The sequence below is a fragment of the Salvelinus fontinalis genome, unplaced genomic scaffold (genome assembly GCF_029448725.1).
Source record: "Salvelinus fontinalis isolate EN_2023a unplaced genomic scaffold, ASM2944872v1 scaffold_0487, whole genome shotgun sequence".
NCBI classification, from domain to species: domain Eukaryota; kingdom Metazoa; phylum Chordata; class Actinopteri; order Salmoniformes; family Salmonidae; genus Salvelinus; species Salvelinus fontinalis.
The window spans coordinates 65,001-82,500 of NW_026600696.1; the positions used below are offsets into that span (position 1 = coordinate 65,001).

The 17,500-nt window shown below is 49.1% G+C and overlaps 1 protein-coding gene across 1 annotated transcript in view; it reads right to left on the minus strand.

Moving 5' to 3' along the window:
• LOC129846244 (dorsal-ventral patterning tolloid-like protein 1) overlaps positions 1-17,500 on the minus strand; it is a gene marked incomplete at its 3' end in the record, with an annotated part of 143,890 nt that overhangs the window by 64,997 nt on the left and 61,393 nt on the right. Inside the window, exon 4 of the mRNA XM_055914250.1 lies at positions 6,898-7,155. Within this exon, the coding sequence (XP_055770225.1) occupies positions 6,898-7,155 (258 nt within the window). The remainder of the gene's footprint in view (positions 1-6,897; positions 7,156-17,500) is intronic.

Below are 17,500 nucleotides of genomic sequence, written 5' to 3' on the forward strand. Positions count from 1 at the left end.
CAGTGAAGTTTCCTCCTATGAGGTAAGGTATGAGTCCTCCTAGCCAGATCCATCATACATACTGACCAGTGGTATGAGTCCTCCTAGCCAGATACATCATACATACTGACCAGTGGTATGAGTCCTCCTAGTCAGATCCATCATACATACTGACCAGTGGTATGAGTCCTCCTGGCCAGATCCATCATACATACTGACCAGTGAAGTTTCCTCCTATGAGGTGACCAGTGGTATGAGTCCTCCTAGTCAGATCCATCATACATACTGACCAATGGTATGAGTCCTCCTATGAGGTAAGGTATGAGTCCTCCTAGCCAGATCCATCATACATACTGACCAGTGGTATGAGTCCTCCTAGCCAGATCCATCATACATACTGACCAGTGAAGTTTCCTCCTATGAGGTAAGGTATGAGTCCTCCTAGCCAGATCCATCATACATACTGACCAGTGGTATGAGTCCTCCTAGCCAGATACATCATACATACTGACCAGTGGTATGAGTCCTCCTAGTCAGATCCATCATACATACTGACCAGTGGTATGAGTCCTCCTAGTCAGATCCATCATACATACTGACCAGTGGTATGAGTCCTCCTAGCCAGATCCATCATACATACTCACCAGTGGTATGAGTCCTCCTAGTCAGATCCATCATACATACTGAATAGTGGTATGAGTCCTCCTAGTCAGATCCACCATACATACTGACCAGTGGTATGAGTCCTCCTAGTCAGATCCACCATACATACTGACCAGTGGTATGAGTCCTCCTAGCCAGATCCACCATACATACTGACCAGTGGTATGAGTCCTCCTAGCCAGATCCATCATACATACTCACCAGTGGTATGAGTCCTCCTAGCCAGATCCATCATACATACTGACCAGTGGTATGAGTCCTCCTGGCCAGATCCATCATACATACTGACCAGTGGTATGAGTCCTCCTAGTCAGATCCATCATACATACTCACCAGTGGTATGAGTCCTCCTAGCCAGATCCATCATACATACTGACCAGTGGTATGAGTCCTCCTGGTCAGATCCACCATACATACTGACCAGTGGTATGAGTCCTCCTAGCCAGATCCACCATACATACTGACCAGTGGTATGAGTCCTCCTAGCCAGATCCATCATACATACTGACCAGTGGTATGAGTCCTCCTAGTCAGATCCATCATACATGCTGACCAGTGGTATGAGTCCTCCTAGTCAGATCCACCATACATACTCACCAGTGGTATGAGTCCTCCTAGTCAGATCCATCATACATACTGACCAGTGGTATGAGTCCTCCTAGCCAGATCCATCATACATACTGACCAGTGGTATGAGTCCTCCTGGTCAGATCCACCATACATACTGACCAGTGGTATGAGTCCTCCTAGCCAGATCCACCATACATACTGACCAGTGGTATGAGTCCTCCTAGCCAGATCCATCATACATACTGACCAGTGGTATGAGTCCTCCTAGTCAGATCCACCATACATACTGACCAGTGGTATGAGTCCTCCTAGTCAGATCCATCATACATACTGACCAGTGGTATGAGTCCTCCTAGTCAGATCCACCATACATACTGACCAGTGGTATGAGTCCTCCTGGTCAGATCCATCATACATACTGACCAGTGGTATGAGTCCTCCTGGTCAGATCCACCATACATACTGACCAGTGGTATGAGTCCTCCTAGCCAGATCCACCATACATACTGACCAGTGGTATGAGTCCTCCTAGCCAGATCCATCATACATACTGACCAGTGGTATGAGTCCTCCTAGTCAGATCCATCATACATGCTGACCAGTGGTATGAGTCCTCCTAGTCAGATCCACCATACATACTCACCAGTGGTATGAGTCCTCCTAGTCAGATCCATCATACATACTGACCAGTGGTATGAGTCCTCCTAGCCAGATCCATCATACATACTGACCAGTGGTATGAGTCCTCCTGGTCAGATCCACCATACATACTGACCAGTGGTATGAGTCCTCCTAGCCAGATCCACCATACATACTGACCAGTGGTATGAGTCCTCCTAGCCAGATCCATCATACATACTGACCAGTGGTATGAGTCCTCCTAGTCAGATCCACCATACATACTGACCAGTGGTATGAGTCCTCCTAGTCAGATCCATCATACATACTGACCAGTGGTATGAGTCCTCCTAGTCAGATCCACCATACATACTGACCAGTGGTATGAGTCCTCCTGGTCAGATCCATCATACATACTGACCAGTGGTATGAGTCCTCCTGGTCAGATCCACCATACATACTGACCAGTGGTATGAGTCCTCCTAGCCAGATCCACCATACATACTCACCAGTGGTATGAGTCCTCCTAGTCAGATCCATCATACATACTGACCAGTGTTATGAGTCCTCCTAGTCAGATCCACCATACATACTGACCAGTGGTATGAGTCCTCCTAGTCAGATCCACCATACATACTGACCAGTGGTATGAGTCCTCCTGGTCAGATCCATCATACATACTGACCAGTGGTATGAGTCCTCCTAGCCAGATGAATCATACATACTGACCAGTGGTATGAGTCCTCCTAGTCAGATCCATCATATATACTGACCAGTGGTATGAGTCCTCCTAGCCAGATCCACCATACATACTGACCAGTGGTATGAGTCCTCCTAGCCAGATCCATCATACATACTGACCAGTGGTATGAGTCCTCCTAGTCAGATCCACCATACATACTGACCAGTGGTATGAGTCCTCCTAGCCAGATCCACCATACATACTGACCAGTGGTATGAGTCCTCCTAGTCAGATCCACCATACATACTGACCAGTGAAGTTTCCTCCTATGAGGTAAGGTATGAGTCCTCCTAGCCAGATCCATTATACATACTGACCAGTGGTATGAGTCCTCCTAGCCAGATCCATCATACATACTGACCAGTGGTATGAGTCCTCCTAGTCAGATCCACCATACATACTGACCAGTGGTATGAGTCCTCCTAGCCAGATCCACCATACATACTGACCAGTGGTATGAGTCCTCCTAGCCAGATCCCTCATACATACTGACCAGTGGTATGAGTCCTCCTAGCCAGATCCATCACACATACTCACCAGTGGTATGAGTCCTCCTAGCCAGATCCACCATACATACTGACCAGTGAAGTTTCCTCCTATGAGGTAAGGTATGAGTCCTCCTAGCCAGATCCATCATACATACTCACCAGTGAAGTTTCCTCCTATGATGTAAGGTATGAGTCCTCCTAGCCAGATCCATCATACATACTGACCAGTGGTATGAGTCCTCCTAGCCAGATCCATCATACATACTGACCAGTGGTATGAGTCCTCCTAGTCAGATTCACCATACATACTGACCAGTGGTATGAGTCCTCCTAGCCAGATCCATCATACATACTGACCAGTGGTATGAGTCCTCCTAGCCAGATCCATCATACATACTGACCAGTGGTATGAGTCCTCCTAGCCAGATCCATCATACATACTGACCAGTGAAGTTTCCTCCTATGAGGTAAGGTATGAGTCCTCCTAGCCAGATCCATCATACATACTGACCAGTGATATGAGTCCTCCTAGCCAGATCCATCATACATACTGACCAGTGGTATGAGTCCTCCTAGCCAGATCCACCATACATACTGACCAGTGAAGTTTCCTCCTATGATGTAAGGTATGAGTCCTCCTAGTCAGATCCACCATACATACTGACCAGTGGTATGAGTCCTCCTGGTCAGATCCATCATACATACTGACCAGTGGTATGAGTCCTCCTAGCCAGATGAATCATACATACTGACCAGTGGTATGAGTCCTCCTAGTCAGATCCATCATACATACTGACCAGTGGTATGAGTCCTCCTAGCCAGATCCACCATACATACTGACCAGTGGTATGAGTCCTCCTAGCCAGATCCATCATACATACTGACCAGTGGTATGAGTCCTCCTAGTCAGATCCACCATACATACTGACCAGTGGTATGAGTCCTCCTAGCCAGATCCACCATACATACTGACCAGTGGTATGAGTCCTCCTAGTCAGATCCACCATACATACTGACCAGTGAAGTTTCCTCCTATGAGGTAAGGTATGAGTCCTCCTAGCCAGATCCATTATACATACTGACCAGTGGTATGAGTCCTCCTAGTCAGATCCACCATACATACTGACCAGTGGTATGAGTCCTCCTAGCCAGATCCACCATACATACTGACCAGTGGTATGAGTCCTCCTAGCCAGATCCCTCATACATACTGACCAGTGGTATGAGTCCTCCTAGCCAGATCCATCACACATACTCACCAGTGGTATGAGTCCTCCTAGCCAGATCCACCATACAGACTGACCAGTGAAGTTTCCTCCTATGAGGTAAGGTATGAGTCCTCCTAGCCAGATCCATCATACATACTGACCAGTGGTATGAGTCCTCCTAGCCCGATCCATCATACATACTGACCAGTGGTATGAGTCCTCCTAGTCAGATTCACCATACATACTGACCAGTGGTATGAGTCCTCCTAGCCAGATCCATCATACATACTGACCAGTGGTATGAGTCCTCCTAGCCAGATCCATCATACATACTGACCAGTGGTATGAGTCCTCCTAGCCAGATCCATCATACATACTGACCAGTGAAGTTTCCTCCTATGAGGTAAGGTATGAGTCCTCCTAGCCAGATCCATTATACATACTGACCAGTGGTATGAGTCCTCCTAGTCAGATCCACCATACATACTGACCAGTGGTATGAGTCCTCCTAGCCAGATCCACCATACATACTGACCAGTGGTATGAGTCCTCCTAGCCAGATCCCTCATACATACTGACCAGTGGTATGAGTCCTCCTAGCCAGATCCATCACACATACTCACCAGTGGTATGAGTCCTCCTAGCCAGATCCACCATACATACTGACCAGTGAAGTTTCCTCCTATGAGGTAAGGTATGAGTCCTCCTAGCCAGATCCATCATACATACTCACCAGTGAAGTTTCCTCCTATGATGTAAGGTATGAGTCCTCCTAGCCAGATCCATCATACATACTGACCAGTGGTATGAGTCCTCCTAGCCAGATCCATCATACATACTGACCAGTGGTATGAGTCCTCCTAGTCAGATTCACCATACATACTGACCAGTGGTATGAGTCCTCCTAGCCAGATCCATCATACATACTGACCAGTGGTATGAGTCCTCCTAGCCAGATCCATCATACATACTGACCAGTGGTATGAGTCCTCCTAGCCAGATCCATCATACATACTGACCAGTGAAGTTTCCTCCTATGAGGTAAGGTATGAGTCCTCCTAGCCAGATCCATCATACATACTGACCAGTGATATGAGTCCTCCTAGCCAGATCCATCATACATACTGACCAGTGGTATGAGTCCTCCTAGCCAGATCCACCATACATACTGACCAGTGAAGTTTCCTCCTATGATGTAAGGTATGAGTCCTCCTAGCCAGATCCATCATACATACTGACCAGTGGTATGAGTCCTCCTAGCCAGATCCATCATACATACTGACCAGTGGTATGAGTCCTCCTAGCCAGATCCACCATACATACTGACCAGTGGTATGAGTCCTCCTAGCCAGATCCATCATACATACTGACCAGTGGTATGAGTCCTCCTAGCCAGATCCACCATACATACTGACCAATGGTATGAGTCCTCCTAGCCAGATCCACCATACATACTGACCAGTGAAGTTTCCTCCGATGATGTAAGGTATGAGTCCTCCTAGCCAGATCCACCATACATACTGACCAGTGGAATGAGTCCTCCTATGAGGTAAGGTATGAGTCCTCCTAGCCAGATCCACCATACATACTGACCAGTGAAGTTTCCTCCTATGATGTAAGGAATGACTCCTCCTAGCCAGATCCACCATACATACTGACCAGTGAAGTTTCCTCCGATGATGTAAGGTATGAGTCCTCCTAGCCAGATCCACCATACATACTGACCAGTGAAGTTTCCTCCGATGATGTAAGGTATGAGTCCTCCTAGCCAGATCCACCATACATACTGACCAGTGGAATGAGTCCTCCTATGAGGTAAGGTATGAGTCCTCCTAGCCAGATCCACCATACATACTGACCAGTGAAGTTTCCTCCGATGATGTAAGGAATGACTCCTCCTGGCCAGATCCACCACACATACTGACCAGTGAAGTTTCCTCCAAAGATGTAAGGAATGACTCCTCCTGGCCAGATCCATCATACATACTGACCAGTGGTATGAGTCCTCCTAGCCAGATCCACCATACATACTGACCAGTGAATTATCCTCCGATGATGTAAGGAATGACTCCTCCTGGCCAGATCCACCATACATACTGACCAGTGAAGTTTCCTCTGATGATGTAAGGAATGACTCCTCCTGGCCAGATCCACCATACATACTGACCAGTGGTATGAGTCCTCCTAGCCAGATCCACCATACATACTGACCAGTGAATTATCCTCCGATGATGTAAGGAATGACTCCTCCTGGCCAGATCCACCATACATACTGACCAGTGAAGTTTCCTCTGATGATGTAAGGAATGACTCCTCCTGGCCAGATCCACCATACATACTGACCAGTGGTATGAGTCCTCCTAGCCAGATCCACCATACATACTGACCAGTGAATTATCCTCCGATGATGTAAGGAATGACTCCTCCTGGCCAGATCCACCATACATACTGACCAGTGAAGTTTCCTCTGATGATGTAAGGAATGACTCCTCCTGGCCAGATCCACCATACATACTGACCAGTGGTATGAGTCCTCCTAGCCAGATCCACCATACATACTGACCAGTGAATTATCCTCCGATGATGTAAGGAATGACTCCTCCTGGCCAGATCCACCATACATACTGACCAGTGAAGTTTCCTCCGATGATGTAAGGAATGACTCCTCCTGGCCAGATCCTCTCAGCTCGGGAGGTTGCTGCTCTAGGAACACGATTCTTCACAACAACGCTCCAGGCATTCTCTGGTTTCCCCAATCTCGCTGACTTCACTCTATTCCCACTCTTTACGGCTTTCCCAGCCTTCCCAGACTTTCCAGCAGCTGTTTTCACAGTCTGGGTCCTGGGACCGGAGGCTGATTCTTGACTGGAGTTCATAGGCCTATAGTCTGGAGGAGGAAAGGAAAGGAGAGGAGAGGAGAGGAGAGGAGAGGAGAGGAGAGGAGAGGAGAGAAGAGGAGAGGAGAGGAGAGGAGAGGAGAGGAGTCAAGATAGCGGCTGTGTAGAGACTATAATAATATAATATATATTAAAACTACATCTGTGTAAAGACTATAGTAATATAATATATATATTAATACTACATCTTTGTAGATACTATAGTAATATACTATATATATTGATACTTCATCTGTGTAAAGACTATAGTAATATAATATATATATTAATACTACATCTGTGTAGGGACTATAATAATATACTATATATATTAATACAACATCTGTGTAGAGACTATAGTAATATACTATATATATTAATACTACAACTGTGTAGAGACTATAGTAATATACTATATATATTAATACTACATCTGTGTAGGGACTATAATAATATACTATATATATTAATACTACATCTGTGTAGAGACTATAACACTATAATACAATATATATAAATACTTCAGCTGTGTAAATACTATAATAGTATAATATATATTAACACTACATCTGTGTAAAGACTATAGTAATATAATATATATATTAATACTACATCTGTGTAAAGACTATAGTAATATTATATATATATATTTATACTACATCTGTGTAAAGACTTTAACAATATCATATATAGTAAATACTACATCTGTGTAAAGACTATAATAATATCATATATAGTAAATACTACATCTGTGTAAAGACTATAATAATATAATATATATTAATACTACATCTGTGTAAAGACTATAATAATATAATATTTATTAATACTACATCTGTGTAAAGACTATAATAATATAATATATATTAATACTACATCTGTGTAAAGACTATAATAATATAATATATATTAATACTACATCTGTGTAAAGACTATAATAATATAATATATATTAATACTACATCTGTGTAAAGACTATAATAATATAATATATATTAATACTACATCTGTGTAAAGAGTTTTTTCTCCCTTATCAATCTATACAAAATACCCCATAATGACAAAGCAAAACAGTTTTTTTGAAATGTTTGCAAAATAATATATAATAATATATAATATTTTAAAACCCAGATATACCACATTTACATAAGTATTCAGACCCTTTACTCAGTACGTTGTTGAAGCACCTTTGGCAGCGTTTACAGCCTCGAGTCTTCTTGGGTATGACGCTACAAGCTTGGCACACCTGTATTTGGGGAGTTTCTCCCATTCTTCTCTAAAGATCCTCTCAAGCTCTATCAGGTTGGATGGGGAGCGATCACTGCACAGCTATTTTCAGGTCTCTCCAGAGATGTTCAATCGGGTTCAAGTCCGGGCTCTGGCTGGGCCACTCAAGGACAGTCAGAGACTTGTCCCGAAGCCACGCCTGCGTTGTCTTGGCTGTGTGCTTAGGGTCATTGTTCTGTTGGAAGGTGAACCTTCGCCCCAAGTCTAAGGTCCTGAGCACTCTGGAGCAGGTTTTCATCAAGGATCTCTCTGCACTTTGTTATCCTTCATGTGGCAGCATGTCAAGTTGCTTGTCTGTGACTAGTAGATTTTAACCTACTAATAACCTATTCATTTACGGTGGAGCAAATCCACAATTTGCCTGTTGTGTGCAAACTATTTTGTTTTGCTGGTGTAAAGATCACGGGTCCCCCTCAACTCGCTATTTGCACTTCTTTACTTGAAGTTGACCAAATAAACCATCTCTCTGGCTGACCTCTGATCTGGGTTCTATCCCCAGCAGAGTGTCTGGTCCAAGCTGCTCCTCTGATCTGGGTTCTATCCCCAGGAGAGTGTCTGGTCCAAGCTGCTCCTCTGATCTGGGTTCTATCCTCAGCTCTCCCTCTGCAGAGTGTCTGGTCCAAGCTGCTCCTCTGATCTGGGTTCTATCCTCAGCAGAGTGTCTGGTCCAAGCTGCTCCTCTGGTCTGGGTTCTATCCTCAGCAGGGTGTCTGGTCCAAGCTGCTCCTCTGATCTGGGTTCTATCCCCAGCAGAGTGTCTGGTCCAAGCTGCTCCTCTGATCTGGGTTCTATCCCCAGCAGAGTGTCTGGTCCAAGCTGCTCCTCTGATCTGGGTTCTATCCTCAGCTCTCCCTCTGCAGAGTGTCTGGTCCAAGCTGCTCCTCTGATCTGGGTTCTATCCTCAGCAGAGTGTCTGGTCCAAGCTGCTCCTCTGATCTGGGTTCTATCCTCAGCAGAGTGTCTGGTCCAAGCTGCTCCTCTTATCTGGGTTCTATCCCCAGCAGAGTGCCTGGTCCAATCTGCTCCTCTGATCTGGGTTCTATCCTCAGCAGAGTGTCTGGTCCAAGCTGCTCCTCTGATCTGGGTTCTATCCTCAGCTCTCCCTCTGCAGAGTGTCTGGTCCAAGCTGCTCCTCTTATCTGGGTTCTATCCTCAGCAGAGTGTCTGGTCCAAGCTGCTCCTCTGATCTGGGTTCTATCCCCAGCAGAGTGTCTGGTCCAAGCTGCTCCTCTGATCTGGGTTCTATCCCCAGCAGAGTGTCTGGTCCAAGCTGCTTTCTGATCTGGGTTCTATCCTCAGCAGAGTGTCTGGTCCAAGCTGCTCCTCTGATCTGGGTTCTATCCTCAGCATAGTGTCTGATCCAAGCTGCTCCTCTGATCTGGGTTCTATCCTCAGCAGAGTGTCTGGTCCAAGCTGCTCCTCTGATCTGGGTTCTATCCTCAGCAGAGTGTCTGGTCCAAGCTGCTCCTCTGATCTGGGTTCTATCCCCTGCAGAGTGTCTGGTCCAAGCTGCTCCTCTGATCTGGGTTCTATCCTCAGCTCTCCCTTTGCAGAGTGTCTGGTCCAAGCTGCTCCTCTGATCTGGGTTCTATCCTCAGCAGAGTGTCTGGTCCAAGCTGCTCCTCTGATCTGGGTTCTATCCCCAGCAGAGTGTCTGGTCACCGCTGCTCTTCTGATCTGGGTTCTATCCCCAGCAGAGTGTCTGGTCCAAGCTGCTCCTCTGATCTGGGTTCTATCCCCAGCAGAGTGTCTGGTCCAAGCTGCTCCTCTGATCTGGGTTCTATCCCCAGCAGAGTGTCTGGTCCAAGCTGCTCCTCTGATCTGGGTTCTATCCCCAGCAGAGTGTCTGATCCAAGCTGCTCCTCTGATCTGGGTTCTATCCTCAGCAGAGTGTCTGGTCCAAGCTGCTCCTCTGATCTGGGTTCTATCCCCAGCAGAGTGTCTGGTCCAAGCTGCTCCTCTGATCTGGGTTCTATCCTCAGCAGAGTGTCTGGTCCAAGCTGCTCCTCTGATCTGGGTTCTATCCCCAGCAGAGTGTCTGGTCCAAGCTGCTCCTCTGATCTGGGTTCTATCCCCAGCAGAGTGTCTGGTCCAAGCTGCTCCTCTGATCTGGGTTCTATCCCCAGCAGAGTGTCTGGTCCAAGCTGCTCCTCTGATCTGGGTTCGATCCCCAGCAGAGTGTCTGGTCCAAGCTGCTCCTCTGATCTGGGTTCTATCCTCAGCAGGGTGTCTGGTCCAAGCTGCTCCTCTGACCTGGGTTATATCCTCAGCAGAGTGTCTGGTCCAAGCTGCTCCTCTGATCTGGGTTCTATCCCCAGCAGAGTGGTCCAAGCTGCTCCTCTGATCTGGGTTCTATCCCCAGCAGAGTGTCTGGTCCAAGCTGTTCCTCTGATCTGGGTTCTATCCCCAGCAAAGTGTCTGGTCCAAGCTGCTCATCTGATCTGGGTTCTATCCCCAGCAGAGTGTCTGGTCCAAGCTGCTCCTCTGATCTGGGTGCTATCCCCAGCAGAGTGTCTGGTCCAAGCTGCTCCTCTGATCTTGGTTCTATCCCCAGCAGAGTGTCTGGTCCAAGCTGCTCCTCTTATCTGGGTTCTATCCTCAGCAGAGTGTCTGGTCCAAGCTGCTCCTCTGATCTGGGTTCTATCCCCAGCAGAGTGTCTGGTCCAAGCTGCTCCTCTGATCTGGGTTCTATCCTCAGCAGAGTGTCTGGTCCAAGCTGCTCCTCTGATCTGGGTTCTATCCCCAGCAGAGTGTCTGATCCAAGCTGCTCCTCTGATCTGGGTTCTATCCTCAGCAGAGTGTCTGGTCCAAGCTGCTCCTCTGATCTGGGTTCTATCCCCAGCAGAGTGTCTGGTCCAAGCTGCTCCTCTGATCTGGGTTCTATCCTCAGCAGAGTGTCTGGTCCAAGCTGCTCCTCTGATCTGGGTTCTATCCCCAGCAGAGTGTCTGGTCCAAGCTGCTCCTCTGATCTGGGTTCTATCCCCAGCAGAGTGTCTGGTCCAAGCTGCTCCTCTGATCTGGGTTCTATCCCCAGCAGAGTGTCTGGTCCAAGCTGCTCCTCTGATCTGGGTTCGATCCCCAGCAGAGTGTCTGGTCCAAGCTGCTCCTCTGATCTGGGTTCTATCCTCAGCAGGGTGTCTGGTCCAAGCTGCTCCTCTGACCTGGGTTATATCCTCAGCAGAGTGTCTGGTCCAAGCTGCTCCTCTGATCTGGGTTCTATCCCCAGCAGAGTGGTCCAAGCTGCTCCTCTGATCTGGGTTCTATCCCCAGCAGAGTGTCTGGTCCAAGCTGCTCCTCTGATCTGCGTTCTATCCTCAGTAGAGTGTCTGGTCCAAGCTGCTCCTCTGATCTGGGTTCTATCCTCAGCAGAGTGTCTGCTCCAAGCTGTTCCTCTGATCTGGGTTCTATCCTCAGCAGAGTGTCTGGTCCAAGCTGCTCTTCTGATCTGGGTTCTATCCTCAGCAATGTGTCTGGTCCAAGCTGCACCTCTGATCTGGGTTCTATCCTCAGCAGAGTGTCTGGTCCAAGCTGCTCCTCTGATCTGGGTTCTATCCCCAGCAGAGTGTCTGGTCCAAGCTGCTCCTCTGATCTGGGTTCTATCCCCAGCAGAGTGTCTGGTCCAAGCTGATCCTCTGATCTGGGTTCTATCCTGAGCAGAGTGTCTGGTCCAAGCTGCTCCTCTGATCTGGGTTCTATCCCCAGCAGAGTGTCTGGTCCAAGCTGCTCCTCTGATCTGGGTTCTATCCCCAGCAGAGCGTCTGGTCCAAGCTGCTCCTCTGATCTGGGTTCCATCCTCAGCATAGTGTCTGATCCAAGCTGCTCCTCTGATCTGGGTTCTATCCTCAGCAGAGCGTCTGGTCCAAGCTGCTCCTCTGATCTGGGTTCTATCCCCAGCAGAGTGTCTGGTCCAAGCTGCTCCTCTGATCTGGGTTCTATCCTCAGCAGAGTGTCTGGTCCAAGCTGCTCCTCTGATCTGGGTTCTATCCCCAGCAGAGTGTCTGGTCCAAGCTGCTCCTCTGATCTGGGTTCTATCCCCAGCAGAGTGTCTGGTCCAAGCTGCTCCTCTGATCTGGGTTCTATCCCCAGCAGAGTGTCTGGTCCAAGCTGCTCCTCTGATCTGGGTTCTATCCCCAGCAGAGTGTCTGGTCCAAGCTGCTCCTCTGATCTGGGTTCTATCCCCAGCAGAGTGTCTGGTCCAAGCTGCTCCTCTGATCTGGGTTCTATCCCCAGCAGAGTGTCTGGTCCAAGCTGCTCCTCTGATCTGGGTTCTATCCCCAGCAGAGTGTCTGGTCCAAGCTGCTCCTCTGATCTGGGTTCTATCCTCAGCAGAGTGTCTGGTCCAAGCTGCTCCTCTGATCTGGGTTCTATCCCCAGCAGAGTGTCTGGTCACCGCTGCTCTTCTGATCTGGGTTCTATCCCCAGCAGAGTGTCTGGTCCAAGCTGCTCCTCTGATCTGGGTTCTATCCCCAGCAGAGTGTCTGGTCCAAGCTGCTCCTCTGATCTGGGTTCTATCCCCAGCAGAGTGTCTGGTCCAAGCAGCTCCTCTGATCTGGGTTCTATCCTCAGCAGAGTGTCTGGTCCAAGCTGCTCCTCTGATCTGGGTTCTATCCCCAGCAGAGTGTCTGGTCCAAGCTGCTCCTCTGATCTGGGTTCTATCCCCAGCAGAGTGTCTGGTCCAAGCTGCTCCTCTGATCTGGGTTCTATCCCCAGCAGAGTGTCTGGTCCAAGCTGCTCCTCTGATCTGGGTTCTATCCCCAGCAGAGTGTCTGGTCCAAGCTGCTCCTCTGATCTGGGTTCTATCCCCAGCAGAGTGTCTGGTCCAAGCTGCTCCTCTGATCTGGGTTCTATCCCCAGCAGAGTGTCTGGTCCAAGCTGCTCCTCTGATCTGGGTTCTATCCCCAGCAGAGTGTCTGGTCTAAGCTGCTCCTCTGATCTGGGTTCTATCATCAGCAGAGTGTCTGGTCCAAGCTGCTCCTCTGATCTGGGTTCTATCCCCAGCAGAGTGTCTGGTCCAAGCTGCTCCTCTGATCTGGGTTCTATCCCCAGCAGAGTGTCTGGTCCAAGCTGCTCCTCTGATCTGGGTTCTATCCCCAGCAGAGTGTCTGGTCCAAGCTGCTCCTCTGATCTGGGTGCTATCCCCAGCAGAGTGTCTGGTCCAAGCTGCTCCTCTGATCTGGGTTCTATCCCCAGCAAAGTGTCTGGTCCAAGCTGCTCCTCTGATCTGGGTTCTATCCTCAGCAGAGTGTCTGGTCCAAGCTGCTCCTCTGATCTGGGTTCTATCCCCAGCAGAGTGTCTGGTCCAAGCTGCTCCTCTGATCTGGGTTCGATCCCCAGCAGAGTGTCTGGTCCAAGCTGCTCCTCTGATCTGGGTTCTATCCTCAGCAGAGTGTCTGGTCCAAGCTGCTCCTCTGATCTGGGTTCTATCCTCAGCAGAGTGTCTGGTCCAAGCTGCTCCTCTGATCTGGGTTCTATCCCCAGCAGAGTGTCTGGTCCAAGCTGCTCCTCTGATCTGGGTTCTATCCCCAGCAGAGTGTCTGGTCCAAGCTGATCCTCTGATCTGGGTTCTATCCTGAGCAGAGTGTCTGGTCCAAGCTGCTCCTCTGATCTGGGTTCTATCCCCAGCAGAGTGTCTGGTCCAAGCTGCTCCTCTGATCTGGGTTCTATCCCCAGCAGAGCGTCTGGTCCAAGCTGCTCCTCTGATCTGGGTTCCATCCTCAGCATAGTGTCTGATCCAAGCTGCTCCTCTGATCTGGGTTCTATCCTCAGCAGAGCGTCTGGTCCAAGCTGCTCCTCTGATCTGGGTTCTATCCCCAGCAGAGTGTCTGGTCCAAGCTGCTCCTCTGATCTGGGTTCTATCCTCAGCAGAGTGTCTGGTCCAAGCTGCTCCTCTGATCTGGGTTCTATCCCCAGCAGAGTGTCTGGTCCAAGCTGCTCCTCTGATCTGGGTTCTATCCCCAGCAGAGTGTCTGGTCCAAGCTGCTCCTCTGATCTGGGTTCTATCCCCAGCAGAGTGTCTGGTCCAAGCTGCTCCTCTGATCTGGGTTCTATCCCCAGCAGAGTGTCTGGTCCAAGCTGCTCCTCTGATCTGGGTTCTATCCCCAGCAGAGTGTCTGGTCCAAGCTGCTCCTCTGATCTGGGTTCTATCCCCAGCAGAGTGTCTGGTCCAAGCTGCTCCTCTGATCTGGGTTCTATCCCCAGCAGAGTGTCTGGTCCAAGCTGCTCCTCTGATCTGGGTTCTATCCTCAGCAGAGTGTCTGGTCCAAGCTGCTCCTCTGATCTGGGTTCTATCCCCAGCAGAGTGTCTGGTCACCGCTGCTCTTCTGATCTGGGTTCTATCCCCAGCAGAGTGTCTGGTCCAAGCTGCTCCTCTGATCTGGGTTCTATCCCCAGCAGAGTGTCTGGTCCAAGCTGCTCCTCTGATCTGGGTTCTATCCCCAGCAGAGTGTCTGGTCCAAGCAGCTCCTCTGATCTGGGTTCTATCCTCAGCAGAGTGTCTGGTCCAAGCTGCTCCTCTGATCTGGGTTCTATCCCCAGCAGAGTGTCTGGTCCAAGCTGCTCCTCTGATCTGGGTTCTATCCCCAGCAGAGTCTCTGGTCCAAGCTGCTCCTCTGATCTGGGTTCTATCCCCAGCAGAGTGTCTGGTCCAAGCTGCTCCTCTGATCTGGGTTCTATCCCCAGCAGAGTGTCTGGTCCAAGCTGCTCCTCTGATCTGGGTTCTATCCCCAGCAGAGTGTCTGGTCCAAGCTGCTCCTCTGATCTGGGTTCTATCCCCAGCAGAGTGTCTGGTCCAAGCTGCTCCTCTGATCTGGGTTCTATCCCCAGCAGAGTGTCTGGTCTAAGCTGCTCCTCTGATCTGGGTTCTATCATCAGCAGAGTGTCTGGTCCAAGCTGCTCCTCTGATCTGGGTTCTATCCCCAGCAGAGTGTCTGGTCCAAGCTGCTCCTCTGATCTGGGTTCTATCCCCAGCAGAGTGTCTGGTCCAAGCTGCTCCTCTGATCTGGGTTCTATCCTCAGCAGAGTGTCTGGTCCAAGCTGCTCCTCTGATCTGGGTTCTATCCCCAGCAGAGTGTCTGGTCCAAGCTGCTCCTCTGATCTGGGTTCTATCCCCAGCAGAGTGTCTGGTCCAAGCTGCTCCTCTGATCTGGGTTCTATCCCCAGCAGAGTGTCTGGTCCAAGCTGCTCCTCTGATCTGGGTTCTATCCCCAGCAGAGTGTCTGGTCCAAGCTGCTCCTCTGATCTGGGTTCTATCCCCAGCAGAGTGTCTGGTCCAAGCTGCTCCTCTGATCTGGGTTCTATCCCCAGCAAAGTGTCTGGTCCAAGCTGCTCCTCTGATCTGGGTTCTATCCTCAGCAGAGTGTCTGGTCCAAGCTGCTCCTCTGATCTGGGTTCTATCCCCAGCAGAGTGTCTGGTCCAAGCTGCTCCTCTGATCTGGGTTCGATCCCCAGCAGAGTGTCTGGTCCAAGCTGCTCCTCTGATCTGGGTTCTATCCTCAGCAGAGTGTCTGGTCCAAGCTGCTCCTCTGATCTGGGTTCTATCCCCAGCAGAGTGTCTGGTCCAAGCTGCTCCTCTGATCTGGGTTCTCTCCCCAGCAGAGTGTCTGGTCCAAGCTGCTCCTCTGATCTGGGTTCTATCCTCAGCAGAGTGTCTGGTCCAAGCTGCTCCTCTGATCTGGGTTCTATCCCCAGCAGAGTGTCTGGTCCAAGCTGCTCCTCTGATCTGGGTTCTATCCTCAGCAGAGTGTCTGGTCCAAGCTGCTCCTCTGATCTGGGTTCTCTCCCCAGCAGAGTGTCTGGTCCAAGCTGCTCCTCTGATCTGGGTTCTATCCTCAGCAGAGTGTCTGGTCCAAGCTGCTCCTCTGATCTGGGTTCTATCCCCAGCAGAGTGTCTGGTCCAAGCTGCTACTCTGATCTGGGTTATATCCCCAGCAGAGTGTCTGGTCTAAGCTGTTCCTCTGATCTGGGTTCTATCCCCAGCAGAGTGTCTGGTCCAAGCTGCTCCTCTGATCTGGGTTCTATCCCCAGCAGAGTGTCTGGTCCAAGCTGCTCCTCTGATCTGGGTTCGATCCCCAGCAGAGTGTCTGGTCCAAGCTGCTCCTCTGATCTGGGTTCGATCCCCAGCAGAGTGTCTGGTCCAAGCTGCTCCTCTCCTCCTGTCTATCAGACGCAGCTCGACAACCCGTTCTCTCAATCGACCCCCACAGCCAATCTACTCACACACTCACATACAGACTCATACACACAATCCCTCTCTCCTCTTACCTTTTCTCGGCCTCTGTTTCTTACATCTCTCAGAGAAAATTACCATTTTCCGTGGTATTTCTTTATGCACTGACTTGACTGAACTCAGGATAAAGCGTGTCGCAGGGTGAGTACATCTGACAATGTCTCCCGTCCATTAGACATTTTGTCTGCGGGAACTGCGCTCTTTTTTCGCTCGGTCCACTCGTCCAAGTGCCGATGCATTTGTGTCATGATGTGAACAGTACGAACTTGTGTCACTACCAAAGTCTAATGGTTTTAACACCTATAACGAATAAAATCACGACCCGAGATATAGAACTGCTAAAACGAAAGCGTTTCCAGGACGCCATTGTGATGTCCGCCTTGCGCCAGATGCCCAGTTGAAAAGAATGTTACTTCCGTTCCATGATCATTTATAGTGGCCCAGATTGCGCAATCCACTCCATTCAAATTCTCACCGCTTACTGACATCCTGAGGAAGACGTATCTCAGTCACTGGTGTACTTTTATTTACATTGGGTTTACTACCTTTTTATTTGGCCATTTTTATTGTTCAGAAATGTGGTGGGTACTCTTTTCGTTCGCCGAACTTTATCCTGCCAATGTCCAAAACTGAATTTGGTAAAAGGTCTTTTATGTACTCTGCGCCATCGTCTTGGAACGCCTTACGAAATACTTTTAAACTGGAAGAACTTGTCCCGATTGGTGTTTTTAAATCACTGATGAAGGATTTTGAGGCTGATTCCCTGATTAACCTGTCAATGTTTTTAATTTGCTGTTTTATGATTTTGTTATACTCTTGTGAATTCTATGTTTTTTTACTAGATT